A 24,764-nucleotide genomic window follows, 5' to 3' on the forward strand; every position below is an offset into this window, starting at 1 on the left:
ACCACCGACGTAAGACTGACTGGTCTGTAATTCCCAGGGTTATCCCTATTCCCTTTCTTGAACAAGGGAATAACATTTGCCACCCTCCAATCATCTGATACTACTCCAGTGGACAGTGAGGATGCAAAGATCATCGCCAAAGGCGCGGCAATCTCTTCCCTCGCTTCCCGTAATAACCTTGGCTATATCCCGTCTGGCCCCGGGGACGTATCTATCCTCATGTCTTTCAAAATTTCCAGCACATCCTCCTTCTTAACATCAACCTGTTCGAGCATATCAGCCTGTTTCACGCTGTCCTCACAAACGACAAGGTCCCTCTCACTAGTGAATACTGAAGCAAAGTATTCATTAAGGACCTCCCCTACCTCCTCCGACTCCAGGCACAAGTTCCCTCCACTATCCCTGATTGGCCCTACCCTCACTCTGGCCATCCTCTTGTTCCTCACATAAGTGTAGAACGCCTTGGGATTTTCCTTAATCCTACCCGCCAAGACTTTTTCATGTCCCCTTCTAGCTCTCCTAAGTCCATTCTTCAGTTCCTTCCTGGTTACCTTGTAACCCTCTAGAACCCTGTCTGATTCTTGCTTCCTCAACCTTAAGTAAGCTTCCTTCTTCCTCTTGACTAGCTGTTCCACATCTCTTGTCATCCAAGATTCCTTCACCCTACCATCTCTTCCTTGCCTCATCGGGACAAACCTATCCAGCAGTCGCAGCAAGTGCTCCCTAAACAACCTCCACATTTCTGTCGTGCATTTCCCTGAGAACATCTGTTCCCAATTTAAGCTCCCCAGTTCCTGCCTAATAGCATTGTAATTCCCCCTCCCTCAATTAAATATTTTCCCTTCCCGTCTGCTCCTATCCCTCTCCATGACTATAGTAAAGGTCAGGGAGTTGTGATCACTATCACCGAAATGCTCTCCCACCGAGAGATCTGCCACCTGGCCTGGTTCGTTGCCAAGCACCAAATCCAACATAGCCTCCCCTCCAGTCAACCTATCTACATATTGAGTCAGGAAACCTTCCTGGACACACCTGACAAGATCTGCTCCATCCAAACTATTTGCACTAAGGAAGTTCCAATCAATATTAGGGAAGTTGAAGTCAGCCATGACAACAACCCTGTTACGTCTGCACCTTTCCAAAATCTGCCTCCCAATCTGTTCCTCCGTGTCTCTGTTGCTATTGGGGGGTCTATAGAAAACTCCCAACAAAGTGACTGCTCCTTTCCTGTTTCGGACTTCCTCCCATAATGACTCAGTAGACAAACCCTCCTCGACGACCTCCCTTTCTGCAGCTGTGATACTGTCCCTGATTAGCAATGCCACTCCCCCACCTCTTTTACCTCCCTCCCTATTCCTTTTGAAACCTCTAAACCCCGGAACATCCAACATCCATTCCTGTGATATCCAAGTCTTCGTAATGGCCACAACATCTTAGCTCCAAGTACTGATCCATGCTCTAAGTTCATCACCCTTATTCCTGACACTTCTTGCGTTAAAATAGACACACTTCAACCCATCATACTGGCTGCAACTTTGCCCTGTCAACTGTCTAACCTTCCTCACAGACTCTCTGCACTCGGTATCTGCCTGTTCAACAGCTACCCCATCCACTGATCCGTAGCTCCGGTTCCCATCCCCCTGCCAAACTAGTTTAAACCCTCCCGAAGAGCTCTAGCAAACCTCCCGCCCAGGATATTGAGATGAGATTTGATAGAGGTATTCAAAATTAAGAACAGTTTGGCAGAGTAGATAGGGAGAAACTATTCCCATTGGTGGACGGATCGAGAATGAGGGGGCACAGATTTAAGGGAATTGGCAATTGAGGCAATGGTGACATGAAAACCTTTTCATGCAGTGAGTGGTTAGGATCTGGAATGTACTGCCTGAGAGTGTGGTGGAGGCAGGTTCAATCGAAGCATTCAAGAGGGAATTGATTATTATCTGTAAAGGAAGAATGTGCAGGGCTACGGGGAGATGGTAGGAGAGTGACTCGAGGTGAATTGCTCCTTCAGAGAGCCAGCACAGACACAATGGGCCAAATGGCCTCCTTCTGTGCTGTAACCATTTCTAGGATTCTATTCTATGAAATACCGTGCCTTTATTCCAATTCTTCCATGTATTAAATGGAACTAAGCCCAGGACATCATTAGGGAGAATTATAAGTCAGTACATTTTTTTCATCTCAAGTCAAGTTCTGATTTAAGACACTCCTGTGCTTTTGACCATGTTATTCAAAGAGTAGGCATTTTTATTTTCAGCTAAGGTGCCTTTAATATGGGTGGCACAGTGGCGCAGTGGTTAGCACCGCAGCCTCACAGCTCCAGTGACCCGGGATCAATTCTGGGTACTGCCTGTGCGGAGTTTGCAAGTTCTCCCTGTGACCGCGTGGGATTTCGCCGGGTGCTCCGGTTTCCTCCCACAGCCAAAGACTTGCAAGTTGATAGGTAAATTGTACCATTATAAATTGCCACTAGTGTAGGTCGGTGGTAGGGGAATTGAGGAAAGGTGGGGATGGGGTAGGAATATGGGATTAGTGTAGGATTAGTATAAATGGGTGGTTGATGGTCGGCACAGACTCAGTGGGCCGAAGGGCCTGTTTAAGTGCTGTATCTCTAAATAAAAAATAAAATAAATAATACTTAAACCACTGCTGAAAGTGCAAACACGTTTGAGCTGTTCTTCATGTCTGTCATCTTTTGTTAATAAAACATGTCCCTCAGCTGGTAATTCTAAAAGAACACATTATCAAACTGAATAGGATTGGAGGGTCTTAAGATAAATTGGCATAGTCATTCTTAGTACTGACCCATTGGGATTCTCAGTACAATCAGACCATCAGATCAAACACCATGAATTTTTCACTACTCGGTTCTGAGATCGATATTGATTTTAATGTCGTTAGCAAAAGTGAAATCTAGTTTCATACTACCAGGTACTAAAATCGTAAGGCCTCATCAAATGTTGATTGCACTAGAAGAAAAAATGCGTTTGTCTCCTTGTAGGGTCTTAGTCATTTGGCCTTCCACAGCTCCAACTAACATCAGAAATTTGCCATATGAAAAACTGCTAGAATGGAACCTATGTGTTGTTGCCATGTACATGGACAAATGTATTGATCCAGAACGAATAAGCTTTCTCTCCACTCTCTTTACCCAGCTTGACCAAACCTAGGGAAATGCCCTAAGTGACGATCAAGAGCAGCAGCTGTAGAAATATATTTGGACACTTTGGGCTGAATTTTACCACGGGCTTTGGGACTAAATGGGGGGGGGGGGTGGGCAGGGGGGAGTGATGCCAAGCCCAGACTTGCTGGCAGTGGGACCAGCTTGGCAATTTTCCCAGCAACCCCTCCTAATTGGCCGTCTCTGGACCAGCCATCCAATTAAGGATGATGGATGCGGGGCTCCCGATGCTGCCGGCAGCAGTCTTTTTTTGTTTATTTCCAAGATGTACTTTATTCATAAAATCTGTAAAAAATACATTACAAAACAGGTCCAAAAAGCACAAAGTCAAACAATACAAAGAGTGCAAAAGAGATCAGTTTCCTTTCATACAGGAGTGAGTTGCTTCATAACCCTTCCATTTCATTTGACATGCCATGTACATTTTACAGCAAACAAATATTTTCTGGCTACAGTTCGAGGGGTTTTCCATGGATCCAGCCCCTCAGTTCACCTTGGTAGGGGGGACCTTACACAGTGGTCTTTCCCCATTGAGCAATTTTTTTTTTATTTCCAAAATATACTTTATTCACAAAAATCTGTAAAAAAATACATTACCAAACAGTTTCAAACAGCACCAAGTCAAAAAATACAAACAGTGCAAGGGTTATCAGTTTCCTTCAGTACAATCATGAGTTGCCTCACAACCCTTCCATTTCATTTGTCATGCCAATTACATTTTTACATTTTACAGCAAACTAAAATTTTCCCGACACAGTTCGAGGGGTTTCCCATGGATCCAGCCCCTCAGTTCAGCTTGGTGGGGGGACCTTACACTGTGGTCTTTACCCATTGAGCCTTTGCTGCGGCTGCCCCAAGCTTTAGTGCGTCCCTCAGCACGTAGTCCTGGACGTTGGAATGTGCCAGTCTGCAACATTCGGTCGTGGACAACTCTTTGCGCTGGAAGACCAGCAAGTTTCGGGCAGACCAAAGGGCGTCTTTCACCTAATTGAGAGTCCACCAGCAGCAGTTGATGTTTATCTCGGTGTGCGTCCCTGGGAACAGCCTGTAGAGCACAGACTCCTGTGTTAAAGAGCTGCTTGGGATGAACCTCGACAAAAACCACTGCATCTCTTTCCACACCTGCTTTACAAAGACACATTCAAGAAGGAGGTGGGCAACCGTCTCTTCCCCACCACAGCCACCGCGAGGGCACTGTGCGGAGGGGGTGAGACTTCGGGCATGCAGGAAGGATCTGACGGTGAGGGCTCTTCTCACCACCAGCCAAGCTACATCTTGGTGCTTGTTTGAAAGTTCTGGTGAAAGGGACAAAGGATTGGTCAGCCCAGTTCCCAAAGAACATGGCCTTGCTCTTGCCGTGGTTAACTTTGGCTCCCGAGGCCAGTTCGAACTGGTCGCAGATGCTCATCAGTCTGCGCACAGACAGCAGATCCGAGCAGAAGACGGCGACGTCATCCATGTACAGGGAGGTTTTAACCTGAGTGCCTCCACTGCCTGGGATTGTCACCCCACTTATGCTCGCATCCTTCCTAATAGACTCAGCAAAGGGTTCAATACAGCAAACAAACAAGACCGGGGAGAGAGGACAGCCCTGTCTGACTCCAGATTGGATCGGGAAACTTTCCGATTCCCACCCATTGATTGAGACTGCACTACTGATGTTTGTGTAGAGCAGTTTGATCCAATTGCAGATTCCCTCCCCAAACCCCATTTTGGAAAGCACGTCCATCATGTAGGTGTGCGATATCCTGTCAAAAGCCTTCTCCTGGTCCAGGCTGATGAGGCAGGTGTCCACCCTCCTGTCCCGTACATAGGCGATCGTATCTCTGAGTAGCGCGAGGCTATCGAAGATCTTCCTGCCGGGTACAGCACAGGTCTGATCAAGATGGATCACCGACTCCAGAGCAGACTTGACTCGGCTGGCTATGACTTTGGACAGACCTTGTGGTCAACATTAAGCAGTGAGATGGGCCGCCAATTTCTGATTTCTGTCCTCTCCCTCTTCCGCTTGTAGATGAGGGTGATGATGCCTTTCCTCATGGATTCTGACATGCCATGGTAGGGGTGACTAAAACTAGAGGGCATAGATTTAAGGTGAGAGGGTGGAGGTTTAAAGGGGATCAAAGGGGTAAATCTTTCACACAAAGAATAGTGGGTATCTGGAATGAGCTGCCAGAGGAGGTGCTGGAGGCAGAAACAGTAGCAACATTTAAGAAGCATCTGGACAGGTACTTGAATGAGCAAGGCATAGAGGGATATGGAATTAATGCAGGCAGGTGGGATTAGTAAGATAGGCATTATGGTCGGCATGGACGCGGTGGGCCGAAGGACCTGTTTCTATGACTCTGACTCTATGACTACCTGGTCATTTGTTAATTTCAGTGCATGGGACTTGCTGTGCACAAATTAGTCGCTGCTTTTCCTACATTACAACAGTTACTAAACTTCAAAATTACTTCATTGGCTGCAAAACACTTTGGGAAGTCCTTAGAATCTGAAGGGCACTGTATATAACTGGAAGTTCTTTATTTCTTAAATTAGGCTAGACTCATAAATGTGGTTGACCCATAGTGCTTGTGGTGTTATTCCAACCACCAGTTCCAACACCGGCCATCAAGCCCAATGGCTTACAAGATGTAAAGTAGTACATTTGGGAAGTTAAAAACAGGAAAGAGAATGCATCATAAATAGTTTGAATATTAATGAAGTCAAGGAACAGAGAGACCTCTGTGTGCATATGCAGAGGTCATTGAAGATAGCTGCTCAAGCAGATAAAGCCATAAAAAAGGAAAAATGGTACTATTGGTTTTATACCTAGAGGCATGCAATTTAAAAGCAAGGAGATAATGTTCAACTTGGTATAGATCATAGTTCTGCCACTATTGGAGACTGGTATGTAGTTTTGATTAACCAGATATAGGAAGGTGATAAAACAAATGGAAAGGGTGCAGTGTTGAGTCAGTAAGATATTAGCGGGGATAAAGGATGATAAGTTATAGCTTTTTTCACCAGAGTGGAGAAGAAGGATAACTTTACATGAAAGGTAATTAGTGATACTTTGTGGGGACTCTTATCAGCTGTACGGAGACAGCTTTGGAGGCGCGATGGGGAATTTTCAAAAGGTGCACATCAAGTCATCTATCTGACGCAATCCCGCCTCCAAGCAATTTTGCCAGAGGCAGGGTCATACCGACACTGGCTACTCCCTTTGTTACCTCTAAGCCCAACCATTCTAATATCCTCCTCACCAGCCTCACATCTTCTACCAGCCATAAATGTGAGCACAACCAAAACTCTGCTGCCCATATCCTAACTCGCTCCAATTCCCATTCACTCATCGACCCTGTGCTCGCTGAACTACATTGGTTCCTGGTGCATCATAATTTTCCAATCTTTCTTAGACTCAGGGGTGGTGCCAGAAGACTGGAGAATTGCAAATGTTACACCCTTGTTCAAAAAAGAATGTAATGATAAGCCCAGCAACTACAGGTCAGAGTTTAGAGTCATAGAGTCATACAGCAGATGTAAAATGATTTTAAGTAAATGAACCAAATAATTCAAAATACTGAAAATTGGTGTCACATATTCAACAGTATCCTATCTATTTTATTAATGTCACTCAGTAGACAAAAATCAAATTGTTCTCTGCTTTTCTTTTAATCAATCCAGTTTAATGAAATTGAAGATTGATGGGAAAGTTATTGATGTTGAGCAACAATATGTTTTGCTTTTCAACAGGAAAACTTTTACAAGTTAATACAGGTGCTAAGGAACAGTTATTCTTTGAAGCTCCTCGTGGAAAACCTCAGATTATAAATAAGGCAGAGGTAAGATAAATATAATGGCCCAAAATTTGCTGGAGTGGGGCATATCGCAGCATGTCCTGTTTGACGTTTTTCCCCCTCACACTTCAGCTTAAAAAATTTTTGTGCTGGAAGTGCAAGCTGATAATGGCATGGTGAGGTCAATGGGGCATCTGGGGCCTTGGTGAACAATGGGACCAATAGTCTATCTCCTTACCCAATGAGATTTAAGAATTGAGAATGAAGCAGATGAAGGAAGTGTGGTGAATTAGAATCAAATCAGGTAGAGAAAGAGAAATAGAGAAGGAAAGAAAGATTGGATTAAGAGCAAAAAAGAGAAAGGAAAAGTAAGAAATATGTTTAAAAATTATAATATTAAAAAAAACCTCTAACAACAATTCATTATCTGTAGGAATGAGACTCCACAGTTTCAGTTGTTCCCTTTTTGGGACAGAGAGTTATGTAAATTGAAAAGGCACTTAGGCCAAATAGCAGTTCTAATTTTCTGCAAAGAATTTAATTGGCAATTAATGTGCAATATCTTGAAACTCACGGGGAGGTTAAGGGCAAACTGTCATTTTTATGAGGCTAATGGCAGAGTGACGCAAATAGTCCAACAATTTGTTACAATTGTAAATCATGGGGGTATTTCTTCCGTGTCACAAGTTGCTGGACGGTTTATGCATTAATAACCGCGTGCACATTAAACCTGCTGTTATTTTACAGCAAATTCTGGGCTACTATTAAACAAGTACTTTCACTGCAGTGTCTTTAACAAGCTGGTCTTTGTTTTGTAAGATTTGTTGAAAACAGTTTTTTAAAAAGCTAGTACAAAACAAACTGTACAAATAGGACTTTTACTCCTTTCAGGCTAATTCAAATTTGGTGAACATTTGTTGGGCAATAAAGCCTAACTGTAATACTCAAACAATTATTTCAAAGGAGGGGAAAACAGTCTTGCAAGGAATAATATGCAGTAGAGTACAATTATTTTTTACATTAATAGTTTTTGAGATAAAATTTGTATCAATTAATAGACTTTATCACAACAATAGACTTACTCTTTCAGGTGGACAAGATAGACTGGACCTCTTGGACTTGTGTCTTGGGTCCTTCATGTGAAGGCATCTGGCCCATAGTAAGCGAGGTCACAGATGTTTCTGCATCCTGTCTTACTAGTAACAAAAAAGTGCTAGTTACAGGAGATGACTTTGGCTTTGTGAAGTTGTTCCGATACCCAGTGAAGGTAATTGCATTTTCATTTTTGCTTTGATTGTTAAAGTAACATAGTAAATGTGTTTCTTTTTGTAAATTCTATTTCAATAAATGAAAATGGGAAAAAAATGATGTAAAAGATTAAATTATCTGTTCTTTGCCCAGAATGGAACTAATTACAGTTTTACTCAGATTTATGTAAAATTAACGGAAGTGAGGCTTACTAATACTAATATTTTGAGAAATAAATTGCTGCCTTGTTTGATGAATAGTGGAATCAAAGTTCTATCTTTTGCTATTTGTATATCCACTGTACTAGAAACCCATAAAGCAACAAATATTGAAAAAAATTGTCTACCAAAATTATTTTATGAATTTACAATAATTTATCAAGATAAATTGAGACACTGGCATATTTTGTTTTTTAAAAAATCCAGATTATAGCAATTATTATCTCTTGGACATTTATAAATATAAATTAATGTAATTTTTATTGGTTTCCTCTTTGAATTAAGGGAAAGTATGGGAAGTTCAAAAGATACGTGGCTCACAGCACACACGTAACAAATGTACGTTGGACACATGATGACAGTTTGCTCGTTACAGTTGGGGGAGCAGACACAACAGTGATGGTCTGGACACATGAGGTGGAGGGATACAAGCAAATCATTCAATATGACAGTGAGGAGTCTGATTTTGATTCTGATGAAGATGGAGGTGGGTATAATTTACATTGTTCGGTACATCAAATTAACTAGGTATACTCATAAAATAGGGATGCAATGAAATAATGTTGCAAGCCCTGTAAATTCTACACATGAATTAGTTGAAAATTGTGTTCTGTGATTGGGAATAGATTATTTTTGTAACCATTTACTTTATTGGATCTAGACAGAGGTTACTTGCATAGAAATGCTCTAGCAGCGGAAAGCCAAGTAGTTTTCCCCTGCAAGAGTTCGATGTTGAAATTTTGGTTCTACCAAAATTTTGGCATAGATATGATACAATAAAGTTTACTTTTTGATTGTATCTCACCAATATATCTACTTCAGTGCTATATTTACTGAAGTTGTTCTTTGTTGTACTGAGATTTTCCGACCAAGTGTTATACCATATTAGATGTAAAATCAAATAGCTGAATCACTGATTCCCCTCCATGTAGCAAGACCAGCCAGATCAGCTGCTCAAACTGTGAATTAGCACTCTGTTGGCTTCAGTGTAAGAGTTCAAGCTGTCTGTTTATTTAACAGTGAAGGTTTAAGCCAGCATTGCAGGACAGTGAACAGTACAAAGAATAGAAGTGTGTGTGGCTGAGTGAAGCAGGTGGCTTATATTAGAGCTGTTTTCCGACAAAACATGTGTGCACCTGTACTTGATATTGTCTGCAGGTGTGAAAGAAAGAACTTGCATTTATATGGTCTTGTTCCAAATCTCTCCAAAATATCCCAAAGCATTTCACATACAGTAAAGTGGTTAGTATTGTTATGCGGATAAATGTGCAGCCATTTTGCACACAGCAATAGGAACGAGGTGAATGACCAGTTACTCTACTTTCGGTGGAGTCGGTTGAAGAAAGAATGTTAACCATGATACTGGGAGAATTCTCCGCTCTTTGGATAGTGCCATTGGATCTTTAATATCCAGCTATAATCCTCCATTTAATATTTCATCAGTACCAAACTGGAGTGTCAGTCTAGTGAAATGCCAAATGTCAACCCACATTCTTCCAAATGATAGGTACAAGTACAATTTATTGAGCCAAGGTGACACTGTTCAGTCATTTACTCAGTTTGAGAACATTGGAGAACCGGTGACTAAGGTCTAACTCTGTTGCTTTGAATGAGGCCAGAGTCTTTAATGTACCTCATCTGTGCCGTATCCTACGGGACAACTGAAGGTTAAACTTCTTCAACAAATCCTCCAGCATTCTCACACTTACAACCCCAAAATAGAATAGACTTCTTCACCATCCACTTGGGATGCAGCAATCGTCGGGTGGATGCTATAGAGTTTATTGCTTGAAATTAAACATGTGCTTGAAATTGAAAAAGCCTGCTTTCATTGTGTCTGTTAGAGATTCCGGAAATTGCTGTTGTTATGCTGCTTAAATCATTTGTCATGAATAATTGTTTTCAAATACTTCAATGTGTTTTGGAGATTGCTCAACAAGAAAGTATATTTTACTATTACCAGGCTGTTGAGATTTTGGGATTCAGTTTCTTCTTCCAAGACTAACACCAACAGCTTTCGTATGGTTTCTGTGTCAGTGTTTTGTTGGTCAAATTGAGTCTTCCCAATATGCTCTGATCAACCTCCTCCTTTGCCACAATTTTGAGGCTATTAATGTGGTTTCTGCAGTCCTTCAGCAATTCATAATGAAATCCACTAAAAATAAATGAGTGAACACCTTCATTCAAAAAGTAAAATAATTTCATATGAACAAGTTGATGCGTTCATTTCTAAAATTGCAGTGAAGTTTCATCTATATTCTGTCCTAAATATGGCTAGATTTCTGTGAATTATTTGACTAAATAGGCATTTGAACACCCTCACAGCTTCAGTGAGTAGACAACATCCCTTACAACCTGAAATACATTATTCATTTTCAGTTTCTTGCTTGAAAGAATGTAGCCCAGATGTAAGAATTAACCTTGAATGCAGTAAGTTGCTTACAGGAATTTTTGTAGATTTCATTGTCTAAAACAATGGGAGAATACTACAAACTAGATCAGTTTTACACACCATGGGCTGAATTTTATGTTGCCGCTGCGGCGGTGGTCGTAAAGATGGCGGCCTGCACACGCGGGTTTTACACGGCAGAACCGCCACGATATTATATGCAGCAGTTCATTTACATGGCCGGGGCGGATCGCATCACACCCTCCCCCCCCACCACCCAATGACATGGAGGGGGTGGGTGAGCCGTCCCCGGCAATGGCAAAGGCACCACTGCGCAGGCGCCAGCACCATTTTTAAAGGGCTTCCAGCCCTTACATTTAATTTTAAATGTTTCAAGGGAAAGTTTAATAAAACTGATTTTAAAAAATTACATACATGTTTCCAGCCCCTTTCCCACCCCCTCCCCCATTAACAATACACTCAATCCTTGCCCTGTGCTCCCCAAAAATACTTACCTTGTGTACCTGACCATTCCCCCCCCCCGCCACAAAGTTCGCAAACTTTTAATTTTATCCCCTTCCCACCAATCAGAATAGTTTGACCCCGCTCACCCCCTCCCGCACTGAGAAACTTAACTCCTCCCCACCTCCCCACAGATGTTGTGCCTCGTTTCCCCGGACGGGGATCCGAAGGCACGGTAGTGCCGGCCACCAGGATGAAGATCGCGGCAGCACTTCAGGAGGCAAGGGAATGTCATTAACTCAGGTAAGTTAATGAATTTGAGGTCTGTGGCGGGCCTCATCTGTGGCAATCTTCATGCACCACCACCACCCCCCCCCACAGCCCCCCGCAGCCACAGATCCCGACGTCGAGCCTTTGATAAAATCCAGTCCCATGAAACAGCTATTCAAATTAATTTCAATTCATTTAGCACGCCAAAGATACTGGACAACTGTTATGTTGCACAAGTCATAATTTACAATATACACATCTAGAATGTCCACCTAAAAAGTTAGTTACCCTTCTAACGTTCCTTTTACTCTCTCAGAATTTCACTATTTTCCTTATTTGTGTGAATTTATGAAGTGAACATAAATTAAACATTCAGATTTGCATCTGGATACCTTTCCAAGTAGAAGCGATGAGGACTGCAAGATTCGCTGTTTGTATACTCTTATTTTTTGATGTTAGGACTATGAATCAATTGTGATCAAAAGAACAATATTATTTTGTACACAGATTTAAGATTAGACTGTAATATTTATTTTAAGATTTGACCACTTCATGGAATATGGATTGAAGTTAAACATACATTTTCTGTCATTTTAGCTAGTTTAACCTTCAATGTGCAGTTAGATGCATAGGATTAGTGTACAGAGATGTACAGTATGCACACAGACCAGATTAGAGTTCTGTAGCAGTAAGGCACCCAAAGTGTCTTTGACCCACTATTTTAATGGGTTAACCACAACCTTTAAGCATACATAGAACCCTAATAGTGGATTATTTAAATACATTGATACAAAAGACCTTTTGCAAGTTGCAGTGTCACCTGCTGTATTTGCACGGGGCCCTATAGATGCAGATTGCCAGCTACCAGGTCAAACTTGTTTAGAAATGGTCAACTTTCTTTGAATTAGTTGCCTCCTATATTTCTCCTTTGGGCTGGAATACTGGTAGATATGAACAGCATTATCTATATTTGGACACGGGCCAGAATAATTGCTCCCTTAGTGAATTGCATTATGGTATTTTGTCTGACTTAGAATTTTGACCTGATCCAGTTTAAAGAAGAAAATAATTATTCTATTTTTTTCATGTTTCAACCTCTTCAGATTAAATATTTTTAATATTTAATGTCGTATATCATCATAATTAGTGATTCTTCCAATGGTAAAGTAAAATTATTCTTGGCAATTTAATATTTTCCAAATGACAGTTTTCTTCACTGATTAAATTTCTTTAATATTACATATGAGATGTCATAAAGATTAATGTACTTCAGTCTTGAATATGTTATGCTTGTTGTTGTAGGTTATGACAGTGATGTTACCCGGGAAAACGAAATCAATTACACCATTAGGGCCTTTACAACAAGTCTTCGACCGATGTCTGGAATCAAACCTCATCTACAGCAGAAAGAACCTTCCCAAGAGGAAAGGTATCGTGCATCTAACAGAAAATTGAGTTGCTGCATGAGACGCATAAATCTTTGCATTCTCGCTCATATGGGTTATGCTTTTGCAAGGTTTTATTACTCTGTAGCAATACTTTAACAGACCAAGAGTAAATTATCAGTAAAACTGTTAATGTTTATTTCAGGCTAATGTGTACACTGGAAAGCAGTTTTTCAAAGTTATTTCAAGTTTCCACACATAGGATTAAGATTCATTACATAGACTTCACCAGAGCCTTCTGGGTTTTAATGAAATCTGGGCACAATAAGTGTTTTTCTTGGAAAATATGTCAGCAATTTAATTAACCAGTTTGCCAACAAGTCCAGGAAAATGTCTCTCCTTTTTGCTTCTGTATCTTTTTATATGATGCATTGTAATGCTGGTAGTAACGTTAGCATTACAACAATAAAGTTCCTCATAACATCAGGAGTAACTTGATTACTATAGGTTAATCCTATGAAGCTAAAATATACACTTAACTCTTTACTCTACTTACTTTGTCTTGCCCTGTTACAATTTTTCAACAGTTATCTTTTTGCCCATTCTTTATCTGTTTCTTCTTCATCTGTGACTAATTCAAACAGATTTGCTCTCCTATCATTTTTCTGTGCTCTGACACTAAATGTAATAATTCCACAATTCAGTTTCACCATAGAAACATAACACTTTTTGATTATTTTGTTTTAATAAATACTTCACCAGTTCATTCTAATGACCTGCTATGCAAAGTTTTTGACAGTTGTCGAGCTTTAGAATTTCTTTCTTTAGTTTCTCCTCAATACCACATAATCCCTGGTCAAGATGATGCTTCCAAACATAAGCAGTGCAATTCTTGACCCAGCAGCTACATGATCCATATTAACAAGCCAGTTTATTTGCCCTTAACATTTATCTCTCCTTCCCTAATCGAAAGAAGAATGCCCAGCTGAAACCACAAAGCTGACAAATCTGCTCCTTGGCGCCACTGGAGTTGATGCTATGAAAGGCAGAGGCCCTCCGAGTGGGGCGTGGCCCACTTGGCACCCATCCTGGGAGGGCACTCAAATGGGTGCACCATGCATGTGCTGAAAGCTTCCCGAATAGCCAAATCGTGACATCAAACAGCCGTTCTGGCTGAGTCGATGCACGGATTCCAAACTTAGACCACCCAGGTCCACAGAATACATTTGCTTATCACTCACCAAACAACATGCGTTCAGCTACAAGAGGGAACCCCCACGAGCATTATTTAAAGGTTTAGCCATCCAACTTGCAGGTAAGGTGATTTAGAATAACTTCTATTATTGCAAAGTTTGTGGAAGTACTGTAAAGTGTTTTTGGAGCTATTGTGGTGAGTTGCTGGATTTGGCAGGGAGTGGTGACCTGTCCACACAAAGGCTGCAACAGGTATGGGGGAGCTGCAGTTGCAGTGCCTCTGGGTCTGCAACATGACAGGAAGATGGGGCAGAGGCTACAGAGAGGGCAAGTTCTGTGTGATGCTGTCTGCCAAGTTGGAGCTGGACTCCACCATGTTCCTTGACAATGACAGGAGGCTGTCTGGCAGGCCAACCAACGAATCCAGCATCTCGGTATGCATGTTCATCAGCGCCCTCCTGCACGCCACTCCATCGAAGTCCTCATCTGAGACCCTTGTAACAGAACTCACGTGTGACCTTGCCCTCCGTTGAGGTGGCACCCAAAGTATCCATTCCCCCTGGCCTGGCAGCAACCCACTCATGCCCAGTGACTCACCATGGGCTGATCCCAATGCAATACTAGCCTCTAAGGTAAGTGCAGTGTTTGTAACAGAGCTGGTAGCTGTGAGTGTCAGATCAAGTGACAAAGCCTCTTCATCAGTGCTGTGCTGTTGCTGTCTCTATTCCTACTGGGGCTGCTTTGGTGGTCAGGCGGGAGTGCTTGGGTATCTGAAAGCAGAAAATCTGAAGGGAAAGGTTGGGGTTATCAGTGGGAAAGCAAATGGTCCATGGTCACACAATCTGAAGCTTGCACATCATGCAAGATAGGAAGAGTAAGGTGAGGTGGGATTTGAGAAGGGCCATAAGGCAATAGCGTACAGTCATCCTCAAGGTTCTCAGCGACAGCGGATGCCACAGGCTCTGCCACAGCTGGCCCCATGCTGTGGAGCACTGTTCCCTCTGTAGGGTTCAGAAGATGCAGGTGTCCTCGTCTCCCACTGGTTCGGCTGTCCTCCCAGTGATCACTTTGTCCTGCAGGAGCAAAGAATGTCAGTGATTGTGTTACATTGTGTTTGGGTAATATGTCTGCCGCAGCTATATAGCTGAAGGTATGTGGAAGCAACAGAAGCTAGGTGTGAGGCTGATATAATTGGAATGTGCGTGAGGGTTAGACAGTGTATCTGGTTGTTAGACCTGAGTCCTGAGTGCTCAGGATTGTCGGTGGGTGAGTGGTGCATTGGATGAGTGGTGTGGTGGATAGGAGATGTCATGTGAAGATGCATTCCTGACCTTAACCACCCATGTGAGGTCAGGGAACTTCTTGCTGTCTGATCCTCGGGCCAGACTCTGGTCAGTGACCTTCCTGGCCAGCTGCTCCCATTCCCTTCTGAGGGTTTGCCTTGTGGGCCTCCTGGCCTCCCACGGAAACATCACCTCTCTCCTCTCAACCTTCTCCACAAAGGCCTCCAGCTCCGCATCTGTGAACCCCTGAGCCCTCTCTCCTCCCTGGTGCTCAATTTGTGCTGCTCCTACTTGCAACCAGTGTCAGTACAAGCAGTCTGCAGCAGCTCCCTTCCACTGAGTGCAGCTCCCCTTTAAGAGGAGTGCACTGTCTTTAACAGGAGCAGTCTGCCTGCACCACATTATCAGCGAATGCCGCTTTACCTCCTGCTGAGTGTTCAGGAAGCCAGCAGCGCTGACCCCACTCGGACCAATGCTACAATCAGGTGAATGAGGAGGTAACACCAAGTTTGCATGTTGCCTGGCTCAATGGGAACATGTGTGAGCAGGTTGCAAATCATGCCCCTGTGCCCAAAAATGTGTGCAGGCCAATATTTAGCTCCTAAACTTTTCTGTGGGAAATTACTGGAACAATAATATGCATTAGCATATGCTGGGCCTTTCTTCATTTGCATAATTTTACCAAGAGTTGATATAAGCAGAAAAATCATTTTACAGTTTCCTATAAAGTTCATTATAAATCAAATTAATATGCAAGTCCTTTTACGGTCATTTTTATATCCTGTTTACTTCTCCAGCCCCTTCTTCTGAACTCAACACTTGGATATGGCTCCATCAGTGGTATTTTTCACACAGCTTCCCTAAATGTGTTTTCTTACTATGTAAATATCTAGAAACATAGAAAAACTTACAGTACAGAAGGAGGCAATTCAGCCCATCATGTCCATGCCAACCAATCAAAAACCATCCAGCCTAATCCCACCTTCCAGTTCTTGGTTCATAGCCCTGTAGGTTACGGCATCTCGAGCATATCAAAGTATTTTTTAAATGCAATGAGGGTTTCTGCCTCTACCACTCTTTCAGGCAGTGAGGTCCAGACCTCCACCACCCTGCTGGGGAATGGAACATATAGCCCATCAAATCTAAGCCTAATCTTATCTTCACCTAACATCCAAGCTCTTGCACTTTCAACAGGGTCATTGGATGACAAGCTCAAGTGGAAAACCTGCCAAATATATTGTTCTCTCACCATTGGATTTAGCACAACCTGATTTAATAGCCAACAACCATTAATTGTTGCTATTTTTAGAAAATGTTTTAGCACTTGTCCATAAGGTTGTCTTGCCAATCCATTTTAAATGATAAAATTATTCAGGATTTACTGTCCCTAAATGTTTAATTATAGGTCTTACCTTTTGTAACATGCCATATAGTGGGGTGGAGTTTCCGCTAGGTTGCGCTGGTTTTTTCAGGACAATTTGCAAAAATCGGCCAAACTAATGCAAAAGATCATAGAATCTTTAGTGCAAATCATGTTCCCACAATCTTTTGTTTTTTAGCTTAAATAAAAGTGCTAGAAGCCAACCATAGCCACAAAACTAGCCAAGCCCCCATATTGAATTAATCACTATTGCGAGTTTCGGCGAAGGTTCTTAAAATTAAGATTCTTTTTAGATGCAAGGTACGTTTTTAAAAGTTTAACATTTTTAAAAATTTACTAAGAAACTAATTATTGCACATCAATGTAACTAGTAAATGGTTCTGTATATATTTTTGACAATTTTCATTTATTTAAAATCCAGTTACTCGCAAATGGTGCACTCAACATTGATTAAAAACACTTTTTTGCACTAAACCCATTTCAGCTGTATTAGTAAAGCTGCATCACATTGCCACTCTTAACTATATCAAAGAATACTTTTAATGTAAAATGTTTTTTAATTACATTCCAAATTGCTTCCCAAATGCACAGGTTTATGGCAGATTTTATATTTGGCAATATACATATGTGTTTGAGCAGAAACTTGAGAAAAAAACTTCTCAAAAAGTAGTCCAATTTTAACCGCAATTTGCACGCCAATTGCACCCAAAGCAGAAACTCTTGGCCAGCATATTTTTCTGAAGAAAGTTATAGCTTCAGTAACTGTGTTTTGCTGTGTTGGATGTGTTTTTTGACCATTTTCACTACTGCAGAAACTCTGACCATTATTTTGGGATTTTGCAATCTTTTATTGAAGGACCAGCTAAATTGGTTCATTGTTCACCATTTTGGAGTGCTATTGCAGGCTATTGTGCTGTACATTGTCACTATATGCATAGTTTTGTACTGGCATTGCATAGGAGAAAATATAACCTAAAATTGATGCTGTGTTCTTAATTAATCTGTTTTAGCAGAGCAACACCAATGCAAGTGTTTTCTTTGTATAATGCAAAATAAGTATTTGGCTGTGTAGCAGTCAGTCAAGGAAAAGTAATTTGTGTAAAGAGTATTTTGAGGCATTTTGATATGAGATGCATTATACAAATGCAACTATTTTTATTTCCACAAAGTAGTTTTGTTGTTCATCTAATGACAGTAAAGCTGAAATCTCTAAATCTATTTTCAAACTTTTCTGCTAATTCTTGCTCATTCCCTCCTTTTTCTGTGCGTCTTGCTTTCTCTGAAGGCAGGGAATAGTCAGGTAAGCATAATATATATGTGCACTTAGCTGTCCTAAATCATAGCAAAACATCAATGTATCAAGTAATTAATTTAATTGCTTTTTTTAATTAAAGTTATATTTGGAACATTTAAACTATTATTCTTCCTCATTTTTTGGTTCTCTGCAGAAGGTAGGACAGGCACATTATCCAACAAAAGAAACATCACTATAAAGGTAATAAAAACAGAACATGTTGGATTTACTCAGCAGGTCTGGAATCATCTGAGGAGAGAGAAAGAGTTAACGTTTAAGGTCGATGACCTTATCACTGAAGTATCAGAACTGATGAAAGGTATTTCCAGCATGTTCTGTTTTTATTTTAAATTTCCAGGATCCGCATGTAGTTTGCTTTTTATTTCACTTTAAAGATGTTATTTAGATTTTATGATTTTGGATGTTAATTTCCCCATAATATGTCTTCCAAAACTGTCGCGTTTACAACGTAAGTTCCCTATTTCATTTCCATTTAGGCTTTAAATGGTCTACATTGTTTGGTGGAGCAGCCCCAGCAACCACAAGTCGTTAAATATCTCCTTATTGCCTTCCATCCAAACATGGCTGTGAAGATTAGCTAGAATTAGCTCTGGAAAGCTTTCAGACAAGGACAGTACCCAATAAAGTCTTTCTTCATGAATGGATCTTGCCTAGCTGTTTTGGTGCAACCTGCAAGAGCGTGGTTTCAGCATTAGCTTCAAAGCAATCATTAGGCAGTCCTGACTTCTCAATCAGTCCCAGCCCCTACTTCTGCATACTGACTAGACCACAAAGTATCTGAAGATGTATATTTATATCTGGTATCACTGATGTATCAGAGCATGGCTCCGGTCTGAATATATTGGGACTATCTATATCTGTTATTTTAGAAACTTTCTTTCCAGCAGCCTGGGTTGAATTTAAACCCAAATCCCTGAGGTTAAAGGACAATGTGCATGATCCATTTCCCTTAAACCTGCCCACCGTGTTATACTTTGGTTCGTCAGACCTTCTATCAATGCAGGCAGTAGTAAACATATATAATATTGCCACTAGCTTCACCTTTATTTCCGTTATTAACTTTTGGTGCACTAATTTAACCCATTGCAAAGCAACATACAGTCATCCTAATATTATCTGTGCAAAAATCGCTATCAACGTATGTCAGCAACAACCGCAAATGTCTCCAAATGATACTCTTGCAGAAAATGGACATTTATTTTACATTATTTCACAGCATGCAAAGTGAATATTTTTACCACACATATGGAATAATTAAGGAAAGTAGATTTGCAGAAATTGAATTTTTACCCTGTTGTAAACTAGACAATTTGCAAGCAGAAAGGGAGACAGAGGGAACTCTGAGAAATAGGAAGACCTGTGCCAGTAGTATCTTAGCTTGACTCAGTTAGTAGTACATACTTCAGTGCAGTACCAAGGAAATGCTGCATTGTTGCAGGTGCTTTCTTTCAGATGATAAATCAACACAAAAGTGATGTCTGCCTGTTGAGGTGGATACAAAAGATCACATGGCCAATTTTCTAAGAAGAATAGGAAGTTCCCCTGGTGCCCTGGCCAACTTTCATCTACAATCAGCAACACCAAATATAGATGAACTGGCTATTGATGTCATTGCTGTTTGTGGGACTTGGCTGTGCACAAATTGATTCCTGCATTTACCTACAAAACTACGATAATTAGATTTGAAAATTAATTGATTGTGACACTATTACAAGTGCAAGTTTTTTGTTTTATTATGAGGATGCATAATTAGTGAAAACTTTATAGATATTTATATAAAATAGAGAGAAGATATTATTGATTACTGATATATCTAGGCTCAGCAGTAGTCTTTGTTACAGCAGCTGTACCTTGAAACTTCAGTAATTGTCTTATCATCTTTCCTGATTCACAGAGCCATTTCCTTGGTTGTCTGCTGCTGTTCTTGGTTAATTGCATTTCCTCCTGCAGCTTAAATCTTAAGCTTTGCAAGTTAATCCATTTGCATCGTGCTTCTGTGGTCATAGGCACATGGGTGTATTTCATAACCTTTTGAATCATGTGTCCCATGCCTTAAATCCTCTGTGGTTGATAAATTTTCTTTGCAACAGGACACATGCTTTTACTTTTGTACCATTTTGTTAAGTCCTCCTTACTACCATCTGAGGGCTTTGCCAAAGTTGGGAGAGCTATCCCACAGACGAGTCAAACAACAGCCTGACATAATCAGACTCACCGAATCATACCTTACAGACAATGTCCCAGACATCACAATCACCATCCCTGGGTATGTCCTGTCCCAGCAACAGGGCAGACCTACCAGAGGTGGTGGCACAGTAGAAAACAGTCAGGAGGGAGTTGCCCTGGGAGCCCTCAACATTGACTCTGGACCCCATGAAGTCTCATGGCATCAGGTCAAAGATGGGCAAGCAAACCTCTTGCTGATTACCACCTACTGCCCTCCCTCAGCTGATGAAGCAGTACTCCTCCATGTTGAACACCACTTGGAGGAAGCACTGAGGGTGGCAAAGGTGGCGAATGTACTCTGGGTGGAGGACTTTAATGTCCATCACCAGGAATGGCTCTGTAGCACCACTACTGACCGAGCTGGCTGAGTCCTAAAGGACATAGCTGCTAGACTGGGTCTGCGGCAGGTGTTGAGGGAGCCAACAAGAGGGAAAAACATACTTGACCTCGTCCTCACCAATCTTCCTGCCGCAGATGCAGCTGTCCATGACAGTATTGGTAGGAGTGACCACTGCATAGTCCTTGTGGAGACAAAGTCCTGTCTTCACATTGAAGATATCCACCATCGTGTTGTGTGGCGCTACCACCATGCTAAATGGGATAGATTTCGAATAGATTTAGCAATGCAAAACTGGGCATCCATGAGGCGCTGTGGGCCATCAGCAGCAGCAGAATTTTACTCAACCACAATCTGTAACCTTGTGGCCCGGCATATCCCCACGACCATTACTATCAAGCTGGGGGATCAACCCTAGTTCAAAAAAGAGTGCAGGAGGGCCAGGAGCAGCACCAGGTATACCTCAAAATGAGGTGTCAACCTGGTGAGACTACAACCCAGGACTACTTGCATGCCAAATAGCGTAAGCAGCATGCAATAGACAAGGCTGACCAACGGATCAGATCTAAGCTCTGCAGTCCTGTCACATCCAGTTGTGAATGGTGATGGACAATTAAACAACTAACTGGAGGAGGTGGCTCCACAAATATCCCCATCCTCAATGATGGGGGAGCCCAGCATCAGTGCAAAAGATAAGGCTAAAGCATTTGCAACAATCTTCAGCCAGAAGTGCCGAGTTGATGATCCATCTCACCTCCTGCTGAAGTCCCCAGCATCACAAATGCCAGTCTTCAGCCAATTCGATTCACTCCACATGATATCAAGAAACAACTGGAGGCACTAGATACTGCAAAGGCTATGGGCCCTGACAACATTCCAGAAATAGTACTGAAGACCTGTGCTCCAGAACTTGCCGCGCCCCTAGCCATGCTGTTCCAGTACAGTTACAACACTGGCATCTATCCTGCAATGTGGAAAATTGCCCTGGTATGTCCTATACACAAAAAGCAGGACAAATCCAATCCGGGCAATTGCCGCCCCATCAGCCTACTCTCGATCATCAGTAAAGTGATGGAAGGTGTCGTCAACAGTGCTATCAAATTGCACTTGCTTAGCAATAACCTGCTCAGTAACGCTTGGTTTGGGTTCCGCCAGGGTCATTCAGCTCCTGACCTCATTACAGCCTTGGTTCAAACATGGACAAAAGAGCCCTAGCAAAACTGGAGTCACTGGAAATCAGGAGGAAAATGCTCCGCTGGTTGGAGTCATACCTAGCACAAAGGAAGATGGCTGTGGTTGTTGGAGGTCAATCATCTCAGCTCCAGGACATCACTGCCGGAGTTTCTCAGGGTAGTGTCCTAGGCCCAACCATCTTCAGCTGCTTCATCAATGACCTTCCTTCAATCATAAGGTCAGAATTGGGGTTGTTCGCTGATGATTGCACAATGTTCAGCATCGTTCACGACTCCTCAGATACTGAAGCAGTCTCTGTAGAAATGCAGCAAGACCTGGACAATATCCAGGCCTGATCTGATAATTGGCAAGTAACACGTGCCACACAAGTGCTAGGCAATGCCCATCTCCAACAAGAGGGAATCTAACCATCTCTCCTTGACATTCAATGGCATTACGATCTCTGAATCACTATCAACATCCTGGGAGTTGCCATTGACTAGAAACTGAACCGGAGTTGCCGTATAAATACCGTGGCTACAAGAGCAGGTTAGAGGCTAGGAATCCTGTGGCGGGTAACTCACCTCCTGACTCCACAACGCCTGTCCACCATCTACAAGGCACAAGTCAGGAGTGTGGTGGAATATTCTCTACTTGCCTGGATGGGTGCAGCTCCAACAACACTCAAGAAGCTCGACACCAGCCAGGACAAAGCAGCCCACTTGATTGGCACCCCAGCTACTAACTTTCACTCCCTCCACCACCGATGCACAGTGGCAGCAGTGTGTACCATCTATTGTACCAGTGCATTGCTAGATAAATTAAGGAATATGCACTGTTATAAACCCACAACCTCTCTATGACTATGACTATGACCACCGAGAAGGAGAAGGCCAGCAGATGCATGAGAACACCACCAACTGTAAGTTCCCCTCCAAGCCACACACTATCCTGACTTGGATCTATATTGCCGTTCCTTCACTGTTGCTGGGTCAAAATCCTGGGACTCCCTTCCTTACAGCACTGTGGTTGTACCTACCCCACAGGGACTGCAGCGGTTCAAGAAGGCAGCTCACTACCACCTTCTCAAGGGTAATTAGCAATGGGCAATAAATGCTGGCCTAGCCAGTGATGCCCACATCCCTTGAACAAATAAAAAAAAATGTATTCCTCTATATTCTGTGTTGCTAATATAGTTGCCAGCATTCGCCAGAGCTGGCGGGCAGCCATAAAGACAGGGCTAAATTGTGGCGAGTCGAAGAGACTTAGTAGTTGGCAGGAAAAAAGACAGAGGCGCAAGGGGAGAGCCAACTGTGCAACAGCCCCGACAAACAAATTTCTCTGCAGCACCTGTGGAAGAGCCTGTCACTCCAGAATTGGCCTTTATAGCCACTCCAGGCGCTGCTTCACAAACCACTGACCACCTCCAGGCGCGTATCCATTGTCTCTCGAGATAAGGAGGCCCAAAAGAAAGAAGAAGAATATAAAATAAGAAATAATTCAATCGTTTAGTATGAAACAATACTGAATTATCGTGAATAGGATGTATTTGTGTAAATAATGCATAAGGTTCCTTCCTTGAAATCTAACTAATACAATAAAGCAATATTTCACTAAAATGCAATTTGTCTATTTTCCATCTCTTACTGCCAACAGTGCAATAAGTCAAAACATTTGCACAGGATAAGTAGTTAATTTTTGTTACAGAAGAACAAATGTAAATAATGTCAATTTACCTCTGATTAGACAGTTGAACTTACTATTGACTCTAAGCTGGAATGTTTTGGAGCTGAAAATGAGATGGGATCTTCTCAGCAGTAACTGTACACAGTTATTACTATAAGCCTGTCTTAAAGTGCTTTACATCTGTCATTTTTGATGCTGGCAACAATGCCATAAATAGCCAGTGCATTGCTAGATAAATTAAGGAATATGTACTGTTATAAATGGGTCGACATTAAACAGAGTTAAGTTTCATTCACATCCCACTATGCTTACCTCCTCCGTTAGCATAACAGCCATTGAAAAACATTGACATTTGCAACATAAAGGGAGTGCATTTGACCCCTTGGAGGTCATTTTAACTTTTCCTCTCCTCCCATGGTGGTTTGGGGGGCAGGTGGCCATGGGAAGCAATCCATACACATTAATTAAATTGAGCTCTCCCAATGGCCTAAAAGGTAAAAATGTCATCCAGTGTCTTACAAAGGCATTCAGAATAGAGAGTCTCATGGTTGATGGCTGGTCTGAAAGTTGATGCGAAATGGTTAGGTTGTTACAGTTGACTATATGCCCATGGCTATGTATGCCCACACTTGATTGCTATCAGTTATTACTTGCTGAAAAGTGAATGTTGGTGGATATCAGTGGAAAATAAGATTGAACTAAGCTCTGATTTCTTCCATGGTCAAACAGACTGTAACATTTGCTGTCTAGACCTACTTGGATCATACTGTCGGAAGTGTCAGTGCTTTTTGGAGAAAATTGGGAAAACAGAAACACTGGGCTGAAATTTATACTCTCACTGCCGGAATTGGCAGCGGGTGAAAACAATGGCGGCCCGTCCGTGTGGGCTGCACGTCGCAGAGCTTCTGCGAGATTCAGCATGGTGGCTGATTTAAATAGACGGTGCGGATCGCCCCCCCACCCCCACCCGATGACATGGAGGGGGTGGGCTGTGCCTGTATGCAGGCGCTGATGTCATTTCTAAAGGGCTTCCAGCCCGACCATTCCATTTAAATATTTAAAAGTACATTGATGTAAAAAAAATTGAATAAATTTATTTTGTCCCTCTCCCACCCCCCAATTACCATAGAATTAATTACTTGCCTCTTCCCCCCCCCAAAAAAAACACTTACTTTGTCCAGCTTACCTTCCCCCCCACCCCAAAGTGCATAAACTTTCCACTATAACCCCT

At 42.1% G+C, this 24,764-nt stretch overlaps 1 protein-coding gene across 6 annotated transcripts in view; it reads left to right on the forward strand.

Annotated features, from left to right (window-relative positions):
• The window catches only part of eml5 (EMAP like 5), a 223,144-nt gene that overhangs the window by 138,335 nt on the left and 60,045 nt on the right, over positions 1-24,764 (forward strand). For 3 of the 6 annotated variants that reach the window (XM_068038838.1, XM_068038839.1, XM_068038837.1), the window contains exons 24-28: positions 6,923-7,011; positions 8,057-8,233; positions 8,718-8,919; positions 12,856-12,982; positions 18,082-18,096. In XM_068038838.1, coding sequence (XP_067894939.1) covers positions 6,923-7,011; positions 8,057-8,233; positions 8,718-8,919; positions 12,856-12,982; positions 18,082-18,096 — 610 coding nt within the window. The remainder of the gene's footprint in view (positions 1-6,922; positions 7,012-8,056; positions 8,234-8,717; positions 8,920-12,855; positions 12,983-18,081; positions 18,097-24,764) is intronic. The other 3 variants (XM_068038834.1, XM_068038835.1, XM_068038836.1) reach the window with 1 other exon arrangement.

The sequence above is a fragment of the Heterodontus francisci genome, chromosome 9 (genome assembly GCF_036365525.1).
Source record: "Heterodontus francisci isolate sHetFra1 chromosome 9, sHetFra1.hap1, whole genome shotgun sequence".
In the NCBI taxonomy this organism is placed as follows: domain Eukaryota; kingdom Metazoa; phylum Chordata; class Chondrichthyes; order Heterodontiformes; family Heterodontidae; genus Heterodontus; species Heterodontus francisci.